The sequence below is a fragment of the Arvicanthis niloticus genome, chromosome 24, assembly GCF_011762505.2.
Source record: "Arvicanthis niloticus isolate mArvNil1 chromosome 24, mArvNil1.pat.X, whole genome shotgun sequence".
Classification (NCBI taxonomy): domain Eukaryota; kingdom Metazoa; phylum Chordata; class Mammalia; order Rodentia; family Muridae; genus Arvicanthis; species Arvicanthis niloticus.
The window spans coordinates 10,607,428-10,621,513 of NC_133432.1; the positions used below are offsets into that span (position 1 = coordinate 10,607,428).

The following is a 14,086-nucleotide window of genomic DNA, read 5'->3' on the forward strand; positions in this document are numbered from 1 at the left end:
TGGTTATCTGTGTCACTGTGTGGCGGAAGCCAGGTCTACACTGGTCTATACAGTTAAGGGTCTGCTTTATTAACCAACCCAAAGTCTTCACTGATGTGTGAGTGCTCACTCAAAGCCTTACGTTCCAGTACTTTCTCTGAGTGGCAAGATACTTAGCTTTCTTCGTGTGCTCCCCCAGTTGGATGGAGTGGGGCTAGAGGGACATGCACCTGCCTGGCTCACAGCTCCATCCAAAGCACCTGGCACCCTGCAGAACTCAGGGAATACGGGTGGGGTAGCTAGGTGGGGGACATTGGCCATTGGAAAGCTGGCACCAAAAGCTCGGGAAGTCAGCTCCCACTTGGCTTCCTGTCTCTGTCACTCCTCTGTGGTTAACTATCTGCTTCTGAGAATTGGAAGTAAGGACAGATACTTTGAGGGGTTACTGTAAGATGAAGTAGGGGTCACACCACAAGTGTTTATTAAGTGGTCCATTTCTCATGTTTGGCCTGATGTCAAGCTTCACGACTCCTGATCATCCTTGCAAGATGCATGGGAAAGACAACTTCCTTCTTATTTTTACTCTTCAAAGACAGCCACAGTTTTCTCTCGTCCTCATCCTTCTTCCTTCCCTCCCCCTGCCTCCTTCCTTCCCTCCCTCCTTTTTTCTTCCTTCTCTCCCTCCTTCTCTCCTTCCTTTTCTCCTTCATTCCCTCCCTCCCTTTTCCTCCTCTTCCTCCCTCCCTCCCTTTCTCCCTCCTTCCTTCTGTTCTCCCTCCCTTCCTCCCTCCCTTCCTCCTTCCCTCCCTCCTCTCCTCCTCCCTTCTTTTTAGGTTTTCTAAAACAAAACAGTTGCCTTTCACTGAGCCCAGACAAGCACACAGCTTACACACGAACCTGCACCTTCACATCAAGCCACAAGACACATTCCACCCTGAGCTTGAATTACAGTCTCATTTAAAACAGAGAAGATAAACGTTAAATATGAGCCCATATTCACAAAAAAAGTTCCCAACTCCCAAAGGGGAGCTGCACCCCTGTTGTCTGACCCTGAAGGCCATGAGGTGAAAGCTATCTCCACCCTGGTGGACCTCACAGCAACCATCTCTTTACATCCTCCAGGGACTCAGTACCCACAGTGACTACATGCCACCTATTTGGGATAGCTGCAGCCTGCTGGGTGTTGATGGGCAACCAGGTGCTCTGAGACACCTGTCCCCATTTACAAAGTGAGAACCCCAGGGTAAATAAGCAGTCGGGAGGCTGAGGCAGGAGGATTGCAAGATGTAGGCCGGCCTGGGCTACAGAATGAGACCTTGTTTCAAAACACACAGACACAAACAAATGTTCAGATAAGCTGAACTCAACCACACTGTCCATGTTAATTATGGTGGTTCTGGCTCCCAAAGGAGGCTGGCGGATGTTTCTTTTCCTGACACAGGTCCTTTGACTCCTCCTCACCTTTTTTCTCCTCCCCTTTTCATTTCTACACACACACACACACACACACACACACACACACGATCAAATCTAGAGTGTATCCCCAGTATCCCCAGATACAAATGTAATTTTTCTACATGTGTTGACTAGAAAGAAATCAGAAAATGTGAAATGATGACCTCCAACCCCTGGGGATGTCAAATTCCCACTGAGGAATGGGAGTGTTTGAGATGACACCTTGGCAGATATATCCAAGTGTAGCCTCCCTGAAGGAAGCAGCTGGTGGCAGTTAGAGGCTAGGTCTTCCAAGAGAAAGATCGAAGTTCTATGTTGTCCCAGCAACGAGTGAAGTTCTGAAGGTTATCAGAGGACTTAGAACACCAGTCCTTCTTCTTTTTCTTCTGTTTTTGTTGAGAGATTTACATGCATACATGTGATGTATTTTGATGAATCCACTCCCTGATTCTCTCCTTAATTTAATTTTATCATCAAATGGAGTCCACAATGCTAATATGTATCCGTGGCTATGACTTGGGAGGGTGGATTCCCCACAGGCAACACACTAACAGAAGAATCAGATTCTTGCCCAAATGTCTCCACGGCTCTTAGCCTGGGTGCTGGATATTAGGAAGTTTTTGGCCCCTCTTAAAGTGGTGGAAAACTGTGTATGCATACTTTTCCATTTCAGGGAATTCGTCTAGGAAATGGCCTACCCCAGCACAATGGTTAGCTCCCAAGAGTGCCTAAGGGAGACTGTTCTGGACATGAAGTTATCTCTATTACCCTGTACTAGGACTAATGAATGGGCAGAAAGGGGCATGGTCCAATTTACAGCAAACAGTGACACAGGGGTCGGTATTAACTCAACAGCTAGTGAAGGGAATTTGCTCCAAATTCCTTCCATTCACCCTCCCATCCATTATTCATCCAGTCTACAACCATCCATCCATCCATCCATCCACTCATTCATCCATCCAACCATTATCCACCTGTCCTTCCATCCATCCACCACCCACCCATCTATTCATCTATCCATCTACCCACCTACCTATCCACCCATCTATTCATCCATTTTATCCATCCATCCATCCATCCATCCATCCATCCATCCATTCATCCCCCACCCACTCCACCCACTCATCTGTTCATCTATCCACCCATCCACCCATCCATCTACCCATCTGCCCACCCACCCACCCATCCATCCACCCACCCACCCACCCATCCATCCACCCACCCACCCACCCATCCATCCACCCACCCACCCACCCATCCATCCACCCACCCATCCACCCACTCCACCCATCCATGCATCATTTATCTACCTTCCTAGATGGGTGTTCATCCATTCACCCATCCATCATTTATCTACCTACCTAGAGCTACTGTCCCTCCACCCACTAACCCACGTAGCCATCCACCATTCATCTACCCACCCACTGCATGGGTATTTAATGTTTGCTTCCTCTATTGTGACATTGATGAGCAGACACTTCATAGAGAGACAGACAGATCAGCAGCCACAGGTCCGCCATTATCAACCACTGTGGGAGTCCCTGGACAAGCTTCTTAACCTCCGTGTCCCTTTTCTCTCATGTATAAAACGGGACTAATCCACTTCGAACAGTTGCTGTGAGGACTGAGTGGGTCATCTTGTGGGAAGCGGTTAGAACACAGCCAGGCATCACCAGTGCTGTCCGTGTGCGTTTTTACTGTTGTTGCTGGTCCTACTGTTATCTATCTTACTGCTGCCTAAACGCCAGGTTTGGGATGCTAGACAGATGGATGAGGTAGTGTACTACCAACCACTATTGTTAATAATAAGGCTGGAATGTAGTCGGGAGAGCCCTTGCCTAATATAGCCACAAGTCCTGGGTTCAATTCCCCAAACCACATAAAACCAGGTATAGTGGTGAGTCCTTGTAATCCTGGCTCGGGGAAGAGGAAACAGGAGGTGGAGACAGTCAAGGTTCTTCTCAGCTACATACGGACGTTAAAGCTAGCTTGAGCTACACAAGAACATGTTGTTGATGATGGTGGTGGTAACGGTGATGATAAGGTGTTTTATAGGATTATTTTTTGGTACCAGACTCTGAATCAACTGATTATTGGACATCTTTTCCCATTTAATTTTCAATGTCCCTCTCTGTAGGAAGTGCTGTAGAGGACTTTGTTACATTTTATAGATGTGGAAACTGAACTGATCCAAGGTCAAGATTTTGGAAACTGAACTGATCCAAGGTCAAGATTTTGGCTTAAAACTCACAGCCCAAGGTTGTGCCCATGGCACATTTTGTTTTGTCTTGTTTTGTCAGAATGGAGCCTGGAGCCGACAGCCTCTAGCTGTCTTCTGGTCCTGTCTGTGGTGCGGGATGACTAATTTCCTTCCCATCTTTGCAGATGAAGAATGTTCCAGCACCGAGCACCCCTATAAAAAGCCGTACATGGAAACATCCCCCAGCGAGGAGGACGCCTTCTACCGCTCGGGCTACCCTCAGCAGCAGGGCCTGAGTACTTCGTACAGGACAGAGTCGGCCCAGCGGCAGGCCTGCATGTATGCCAGCTCCGCTCCACCCAGCGAGTCAGTGCCTAGCCTGGAGGACATCAGCTGTAACACATGGCCCAGCATGCCCTCCTACAGCAGCTGTACAGTCACCACCGTGCAGCCCATGGACCGTCTTCCCTACCAGCACTTCTCCGCTCATTTCACCTCGGGGCCTCTGGTCCCTCGGCTGGCTGGCATGGCCAACCATGGTTCTCCCCAGCTCGGTGAAGGGATGTTCCAGCACCAGACCTCAGTGGCCCATCAGCCTGTGGTCAGGCAATGTGGGCCTCAGACTGGCCTTCAGTCTCCAGGCGGCCTCCAGCCCCCCGAGTTCCTCTACACTCACGGCGTGCCCAGGACCCTGTCCCCTCACCAGTATCACTCGGTACACGGCGTTGGGATGGTGCCAGAGTGGAGTGAGAATAGCTAAAGGCCGACCTATGCCAGAGAGGGGATGGGGGGCGGGAGAGAGAGAGAGAGAGAGAGAGAGAGAGAGAGAGAGAGAGAGAGAGAGAGAGAGAGAGAGAGAGAGAGAGAGAGAAACAGGAGAGGAGAGAGAAGTGAGGGACAGTAGCGATGAGAACCCCGCAGATGCAAAGCTCATATCACCGGTTGTAACCTCCGTACCCGGAGCTCCCCAGCCACTGATGAGATCAGCGGCCCAAAGCCACCATTCCAAAATTGTGACTCGGCCTCTCAGAACCGACAGGACAGACAGAAAAAGAGACGAATCCCATCCTGCCCCACGCGCCCACCCTCATCCAACCAGGAGCACACACAGCGCCCCAGGCATGTTCCCCGATTGTTTCTCTTGGGTTCTAGACCATATTGCCTCGCTGAGTGTTGGACCCCGGCCGCACGGTGAGAGGCATTCTGTGTCTCGGTGTTAATGTTGACTTTGTTATATAATAAATAATAATATATTTTTTTTCTTTGAAAGTTTCTTACTGGGACCCAGTCCCCTTGAATGGAGGGAGAGCAGAGACAGAAATGTCTCAAAACACGTACTTTTGGGGCTTCCCTCTGATAAATGAGCTAAAATGTACATCGGCTACCCTCCTCTAAGAAAAAAATACCTACCTCCGTCACGTGAGATGTCTACGAAGGTTGCAGGGTTACCTGCTAGTTTTTGGATTGGGTTTTGCTTTTTCTCCTTTTGGTTTGGTTCTGCCTTCCCCAGCGTCATGGATTCAGAGTTGCCTTCTACTGAGTGGATGGAGTTAGGATGCCGGGCTCAGTCTGACATCCTGCCTCCTCAGCACCATTTCTCCCAGCTCCAGGTCTCTTCAGTCATCTGTGGCTAAAAAACAAGGCCTAGAAACTCCTCAGCCAGAAACCTTGCTTCGATAAAACTGAAAGAGCCCTGGGTGACACGGGAACAGAACTGTGCATCAGTGCAGGGGTGCAAGCTCCCCGCTTACACGTTGTAGGGGAGAAAAAGAAAGTGAAAATAAACATACTTTGTGATTAAAAAGAAAAAGAAAAAAAAAAAAAGAACAGTAACGTCAGCGTCAGCCCCAGGCTGGCTCAAACCTCCTCTGTGACCTCCGGATGCAGAGCAAAACAGCTCCAGGTGCCGCAGGAGAGGAAACTGTTACCGGTGTCTCAGCCTCCAAGAAATCCCCCCCAGCGCCAATCACCTGGGACACAAAACCACACGCATCAAAAGCAGAAAAACAGTATTAAAAAAAAAGTGTGTAAGTACGACATTATTGTAGGGTTTCTCAGATGTAATATTTTACTGGTACTATTTATTTATAAATAGGAGTTCTAATTAAGTAGAAACATGAAACCCCAGCCTGGGGGCTGACCAAAACCTTTTAATTTTATTTGGTACTCAAAACTGCGTTTGTGTGTTCTCTCTCTCTCTCTCTCTCTCTCTCTCTCTCTCTCTCTCTCTCTTCCTGTCCATCTCTCTCTCTCTCCTTTCTTGATTTTTTTAAAAAAAAAGTTTTGTGTTTTTTTCTTTTCTCCTTTCTTTCTTTCTTTCTTTCTTTCTTTCTTTCTTTCTTTCTTTCTTTTTTAACTGACCCTAATAAACAGAACAGGGTAATCTATGTGACTGAGAATGTGGATGCCTGTGAGTGAGTGAGTGTGTTTGTGCATGAGTGTCCTACGTGATCTTGTCTTTTTATGTCGCTAAAGGGGGAGGGTGGGTGAAAAATCAAGTACTCGTTTCTTACATTTGTGCACCCATTAATGCCTAATAAATACGATGTGCTTAAAAGAATATACTAGACATGGGTATCCTTTGTTTGTTTGTTTGTTTGTTTGTCTGTGTCTCTGGCTTTTTTGTTTTGTTCTGTTTTCTTTTCTCTTCTGACTGAATAGAGGGGATGACTATTGGGAAGAGGAACCAAGGAGGCTTGTGGCTGACTTTTTCCTGCCATGCGTTCTGTCCTGCTGACCCTCAGGTATTTCAGACCTGCCACTCCCAAGCACAGGGAGCAGGAATATATTGTCCATAGGATTAGAACCTTGGGATGCAACGTCCTAGAACTGACTCTATGTGGGCATTAGGATCAAAGACCTTAAGGAAGTCTTCCTGTCTCCTGGTTGTCTGACAAACAAATTTAGGGAGGATTTAGGGGTTGATTTCCATTCAGGGTTCTATCCATGTTTGCTTGCCACCCGTATGCTGAAGCAGAATATAATCATGATGGAATTCTGGGATGGAGAGGCTTCCTTCAGTTCATGATGGACAGGAAGAGAGATGTGAGAGGCCTGGGCACCTTGTATAACCTTCCGAGTAACCTACTTCCTACAGCTAGCCCCACCCCATTGTTTGTTTGAGCCAGGGTCTCTCTCTTATGTAGCTCTGACTGTATAGAAACTCCAAATGCAGACCAGGCTAGCCTCAAACTCACAGAGATCCTCTTGCCTCTGCCTCCTGACTACCACATTCAGATGGACCAGTATTTAAACAACAACAACACAAATTTCAGTTTTGTGCTTCCGTCACCCACACAAGATGGATGGAGCAGCAGATTAGCTAGGAAACTGCCTTAATTAAGGTTTTATTGCTGTGACAAGACAGCATGACCATGACACCTCTTATAAAGGAAACCATTTAATTTGTGCTGGCTTACAGTTTCAGAGATCTGGTTCATTTTCAGCATGGTGGCAAGCATGATGGTAGGGAGGCAGGTATGGTGCTGGAGAGGGAGCCGAGAGTTCTACCTATGGGTCATCAGGAAGAGAGTGAGACACTGGGCTCGGCTTGGGTATCTGAGACCTCAAAGCCCACCCCCAGTAACACACCCACCCCAACAATGTTACTCCCACCCCAGTAAGACCACTCCCAGTCCAACAAGGCCACACCCACTCCAGTAAGACCACTCCCAGTCCAACAAGGCCACACCCACTCCAGTAAGACCACTCCCAGTCCAGCAAGGCCACACCCACTCCAGTAAGACCACTCCCAGTCCAGCAAGGCCACACCCACTCCAGTAAGACCACTCCCAGTCCAACAAGGCCACACCCACTACAACAAGGCCACACCTCTTAATTGTACCACTCTTATGGTCCCATGGTGGGGGGGCCATTGTCTTTCTAACCACTACAGAAGCTTAGTACTGGCAGGGGACGGGGGGGGGGGGGGGGGGTGGGGGGGGGTGGGGGGGGGTGGGGGGGGCTATTTCAGCAGGGAAAGTAGCTGCTACACAAATGTGAGGACCTGCCTTGTCACCAGTCAGCATCCACATCAAAAGTCAGGTGCAGGATACACACCTATAATCCCAGTGGTGGGAAGTGGAGACAGAAGGGAGCTGGTTGGCCAGCCCCACTGAATCAGTGGCCTCCAGGTTCAGGGAGAGACCCTGCCTCAAAAAAGCATGGTGGAAAATGATTGAGGAAGATATCACATGCTGACCTCTGACCTCCATGGGCACACACATGCATGCATGCCCACAACAAGCACAGGGCACATGTGAACATGAAGACACACGCACACACACACACACAATGTTTTTTGTTTGTTTTTATAATTTGTTTTTCAGGACCTCATGAGTATTCACTATGTTCACTGTGGCAATGAGCTGTGCCTCAAGCCTACTGCTGAAACAAACAAACAAACAAACAAATTCCTACACTCTTCAAATGACCAAAAACATCCATGTATAACTTACCCATCCAGGAAAAGGAGCAATTGGTGTGCCTATTACACACTATTTATTCCAACTGGTCTACCGGGTACTTTTCCTGAGCACAGAGTTCTTGAGAAGTGTGAATTAATCATGAAGAAACAACGCAAAATCCCACTTCTCCCACCTACAATAGATAAACCAGGTCATTGACTTTCCTGGCCCCTAGGGTCTGAATTAAGACCGGCAATATGTATTTGATTTTAAGCATTAATCTGAGACAAAGCTTGCCTTTGAAGAGATGAGCCCCTAATTCATTCAACCAACTGGACCATCCAAACACAGGAGAAGCATCCTTTATCCAAAATACTTGGAACCATGCTTTGGGAATTTGGTTTTTGGGCAGTTGCCTTTGCATAATGAGGTACCTTGGGGTGTGGGGGTGGGACCCAGGTGCAAACATGAAATTCATTCATGTTTCATGTACGCTTTACAAACATAATGTGGAGGTAATGTTGTGTGCTGTTTTCAGCACACTTGTGTCTTCACTTTAAGCATTACCTGAGCACACGAAGTAGAATCTGCTACTCAGGTTGGTGCTCCTGATGTGACTTAAGGTTTTACTGCTGTAAACAGACACCATGACCAAGGCAACTCTTATAAGGACAACATTTCATTGGGGCTGGCTTACAGCTTCAGAGGTTCAGTCCATCATCATCAAGGTGGGAGCATGGCAGTGTCCAGGCAGCCATGGTGCAGGAGGAGTTGAGAGTTCTGCATCTTCATCTGAAGGCTGCTAGTGGAAGACTCAATTCCAGGCAGCTAGGATAAAGGTCTTGTGGCCCACACCCACAGTGACACACCTCCTCCAACAAGGCCACACCTCCTCTATCAGAGCCACACCTACTCCAACAAGACCACACCTACTCCAACAGGGCCACACCCTCTAATAGTGCCATTCTCTGCGCAGAGCATATACAAACAATCCCATGATGCTTTGGATCTCGGAATATTTTGGGTGGCAGATGCTCAGGTTAGGGATGCCCATCACAGAGAGATTTAACTCCCATCCCCACACCTCAAACACGTGCTTATATCCTAAAATCATTAAGGATTTTAATTAAGAGCACATTCACAAGCTTTGTGAATCTAAAAAAAATTAAATTTCTTCATCTTTGTACATCAAGGATGGTTACCATGGAGCTTTTCATTGAACCAGCTGATTTGGGGTGTACTACTCAGATCCATATCTTCTAACTGTGTGTCTGTCAAGGGTGTGATGGACATTGATAGATTCTAAATCTGTCTAAGAATCTGTCTAGTGAATGCTTGCTCTGATGTGGACTCACTGGAAATTTTGGGAACGTTGGGACAAATAAGGTGATGGGAACTCAGTACTCCCCAGTGCTTATAACTTAGTGAAATAAAAGGGTTTTTTTTGTTTGTTTGTTTGTTTTGTTTTTTGGTTTTTTTTTGTCTTGTAGTGCTTTGAATGAAAATGGTCCCCATAGGTTCATAGAAAATGGCACTGCTTGGGAAGGATTAGGAGGTGTGGCCTTGTTGAAGGAAGTGTGTCACTGGGGGTGGGCTTTGGGATTTTAGAAGCTCCAGTCAGGTTCAGAGGCTCTCTCTTTTCCTGCTCTCTGCTGATCCAGATGTACAACTCTCAGTTATCTCTCCAGTTTCACATCTGCCTCCATGCTGCCATGTTTCCCACCATGGTGATAATGGACTGAACCTCTGAACTGTAAACCAGCCCCCGATTAAATGCTTTCTGCTGTAAGAGTTGCTGTGGTCATGGTGTTTCTTCACAGCAATAGAAACAGTAAGAAAGATCAGTCAGCATCATGATGGGCTGTAGTGCTGGAGAACTATGAAGACAGAGTTCACAGTGTCATGGAGGGATAGCACAAGGATCAAACCTGGTCTGTGGTGATGTGTGTGAATGAGTGATTGTGTGTGCATGTGTGTGAGAAAGCGTGTGTGAGTGTGTGCATGTGTGTGAGAATTGTGTGCATGTGTGTACATGTGTGTATTATGTATATGTGGGAATGTGTGTGCATGTATGTGAGAAAGCATGTGTGAGTGTGTGCATGTGTGTGCATGTGTGTACATGTGTGTGTATTATGTGTATCTGGGAATGTGTGTGCATGTGTGTGGAAAGTATGTGCATGTGTTTGAGTGTGTGTGTGTGAATATGTGATTATGTGTGCATTTGTGTGAGAAAGTGTGTGCATGTGTGTGTGTGTAGGGCCGTGAAAGGGGTCTTGGTTTTGGTCAAAGCGCTGGCTGGAAAGCTCAGAGACCCAACAGGTGTCCATTGCCTGTAAGAGATGGGCATCTATTCCACTGCGCTCTCAGAATCCAGACTCCTAACATGTGGAGTGGAACTCCATTGACCTGCCCTGTTCAGTCACGTTCAGGGCAATGCAGCCCCGCCCAAAGAGCACAGGTGGAGGGTGTGACTACAGGCCTCAGGCCCTAGAGAGATTTACATACTAATGAGATGCCTGAAGGCCAGAGGGAGGAGCCACTTAAGCATTCTTCCCCAGCCCCTCCCCCCTTCTCTCTCACTATTTAACTCAAGTCTGCCCTGAGTTTCACAGGAGTGCACATCCAGATTCAACCATCATCCGTCATGCCAATAAAGCCGTTTTGGAAACCCCTGGACTTTCTCGTGTCATTAGGGCTGCACCTTGAGGAACCATGGAGAAGGCCTTTAATGAGCTGCTGTAGCCATAGCTGCCACGCCTAACTTCCCACCTGGAGAAACCCTCAGTGTTCCCAGCCACCCTACCCACATGTGTGAGTGTGTATGTATGTGTGTGAGAGAGTATGTGTATGAGTGTGTGTGCATGTGTGTGTGAATGTGAGTGTATGTGTGGTGTGTGGCATATGTGTGAGAAAGTGTGTGTGTGTATGTGAGTTTGTATGTGTGAATTTGAATGTGTATATATGTGTGTGAATGACTGTATATGTGTATTATGTGGTGGGAGGGATTTGACCCGTGTCTAGTAATGAATGGGAACCAAGCAGGTAAACAATCAACAGCATCAGCATTTCAAGCAGAAAGGCAGATGCGTTTGGGAGGCTGAATCCCAGGAAGACAGTGATCCATCACCAGGATCATCACAGCCACCACCATGGTTTTTCAAAGCAGTTTGGAGACCTTTCCCTGCTGGCCCTTTCCTTTTCTAGAACTTCATGTGTCTAGGGCCAGGAGGGCTGTGCAGGGCCAGGTACATTTCAGCTATTTACTCTCACATCAGATGAACTCCTCAGAGGAGCTCATTCCACCTGTGTTTGTCTGTGCATGTATGCATGCATGTTTATGTATGTGTGCATGTGTGTGTACATGCATGTGTATGTGTGTGCATGTATGCATGCATGTTTATGTATGTGTGCATGTGTGTGTACATGCATGTGTATGTGTGTGCATGTATGCATGCATGTGTATGTGTCTGTGCATTTGTGTGTGCCTGCATGTGTTTGTGTATGCGTGCTCATGTGAGTGTAGGCATGCACATGTGTGTGCATGTGTGCATGCATTGCATGTGTGTGTGCATTGTGTGTATGCATGCATGTGTTGTGTGTGCATGTATGTGTGTACATGCATGCATGTATGTGTGTGTGTATGTATGTATGTAGACATCTACACACTCCAAATAGGGGACCACCAGCAAGAATGATCCCATCTGTGTCTTAAACTACCCACAGAAATACAAATGACTCTAGTCATTATCTACCTATTCTGATGAGCTATAAAGCTAAAGCTTGCCACACACATGAGGACCTGAGTTCAGGTCCCCAGCACCCACATAACAGCCTAGCATCATGGCGCATACCTGTAACCCGGTGCTGGCAGCCAAGACAGGCAGACCTTAGAGACTTGTAGGACAGCCATTTTTGTTCAGTCATTGTTTCCTTGGAGATGAACAGCTAGAAGTCCAGCTGTGAGTCACACCTTCCTCCAACTTTCTCAGCTGCTCACTTCTTTTCCTTGAATAAGAGAAAGAGGGAGATGGAGGCACATGTGGTAGGGGACAGTCCTCAAGGCAAGGTAGCAGCTCCTGATGTATTCTAGCTTCTGACACAGGCTGTTCTTGGCAGATAACCCTCCATCCCTACTCTCACCCCACTCCATCCATAACCTCTGTGGCATTAAGGGTAGAGAAACTCCTAGGAAATAATTTTTCAAGTCCTGCCTGATAAAAGATCCACGTAAAGGCTTTTCCCTCTTTTTTAGTGACCTCTAATGAAAAAAAAAAAAAAAAAGAAAGAAAAAAGAAAAAGAAAGAAAAAAGCCAGCCCCCATCAGAGCTGCAAATGAACCGGCGATACATTTGCAGACTGTCAGCTAAACTAGGGCCATCCCCATCACTTCCCTCCGTGGGACAGAACCAGAAGGAAGCAATTCTGTGCCCACTGAGCGTCCAAGCTGGGGGTATGTTAGTGATTAAGGGGATCTTGGCCTGGGGGAGGCAGAGAGATATGGCTCAGATTCACGAAAGCACCATAAATCTCCCGTTTTATTCAAAATGTGTGTTTTATAGTCATTTCCTGGCCAATGGCTGCCTTGGATAAATATATGACATATCTGGATTTAGCTTTTGGGCTCCAAGCCGGGGTTGGAGTGGAGGGCCAGGCATTCTGAGTATTTCCAAGAGTGGCGAAGGAGCGGATAACGAGGCTCTTTGTCTTCTGGAGTCACCCACGTCCTACATCAAAAGCAGACACAGAAGTCAGCGCTAATCAGACTGAGAGAGACAGAAGTCCACCTGCTCTTCCTCAGGAATCCATTCCTCTCTGCCACCCTTGACACTCAGCTCCCATTCGTGAGGGGTGACGCTCAGAGTTTCAGTCTCTGTGCTTCACGGACTGCATTTTCATAGTTCTGCCAACTCCAACATTTGGCCCAAAGACCCTGGCTTGGAGGATCAAAGTTTGGCAAAAATAACTTTTTCAAGGGAGGTGTGTGTGTGTGTGTGTGTGTGTGTGTGTGTGTGTGTGTGTGTTTCCCTGGGAATTAAACCCAGGGGCTTGTACACGCCAGGCAAGTGCTCTACCATTGTGTAACACCTCCAACCCTCTTTTTTATTTTGAGAAGGAGTCTTTCTATGCAGCCAAGGCTAATCTCAAACTTGTGATTTTCCTGCCTCAGCCTCCTGAGTAACTGGAGTTATAGGAGTGTGCCACTATACCTGGTTTATACAGCAGGGCTGGGATTCAAACTCAGGGCTTCACACATGCTAGGCAGGTTGTGGCCAACTAAGTCATGTTCTCAGCCCTGGTTTCTTCATCTTTGATGTGGAACACTTCTAGTCTGGTGAGCTCTAGAGCCAAAGTCTTGCCCATGAAGAGATTGCAGTCCAGCGTGGCATGCTTGGATGCCTACCTCCTGCTTCAGGACTCTGAGGTTGCTCACAAAAACACATGCAACCACGCCAGGTGTGCTGGCACAATCCTTTAATCCTAGCACGGGGGGGGGGGGGGTGTTGCTTGAAGTCAAGGTCAGCTGGAGTCACAAGGAGGGTACCCTATGCAGAAAGACAACAGTATGAAGCATGGGAATGCCAGTAGGAATTAGCACCTGCCAATGAATCTGGTTTGTTGTCTGGTGACTAGGCATTTGCCCAGAAGGCTCCAACCCTCTGCCAATCTCTCACACTTTCCCAGAGTTTCTCCGTGGGTGTGGGGTTACATTGTTGCCTTGACTCTGGTGTTGGGTGCAGAGACTTACTTCTGAAGTGTAGCTCAGGGTCCATCCTGCTCCAGCACTAGGGTCTCAGCAGAAAGCAGCTCCCACAGAGGTCACAGCCAGGAGATTAGCTAGGTTCTGAGAGTGCAACCTACACCCTCACCTACTTTCTTAAAACGGAGGCTTCTTTTTATTTTATTCTCTATAGGATAGACATGTATTTGATATATTTAAGCCATGATCTCTTTTATTCAAGATCTATTTTTATTTATATAGGTATGCATATCTCTATTTGGGTCTGTGCATCTGAAGACAGTTACCTGAGGAGGTCGGAAGAGAGCA

At 47.4% G+C, this 14,086-nt stretch overlaps 1 protein-coding gene across 2 annotated transcripts in view; it reads left to right on the forward strand.

Annotated features, from left to right (window-relative positions):
• Tbx5 (T-box transcription factor 5) overlaps positions 1–4,467 on the forward strand; it is a 49,644-nt gene extending 45,177 nt beyond the window's left edge. For both annotated transcript variants that reach the window (XM_076922619.1, XM_076922620.1), the window contains one exon: positions 3,820–4,467. In XM_076922619.1, the coding sequence (XP_076778734.1) occupies positions 3,820–4,394 (575 nt within the window). In that variant the 3' untranslated portion in view covers positions 4,395–4,467. The remainder of the gene's footprint in view (positions 1–3,819) is intronic.
• Positions 4,468–14,086: the final 9,619 nt, after the last annotated feature.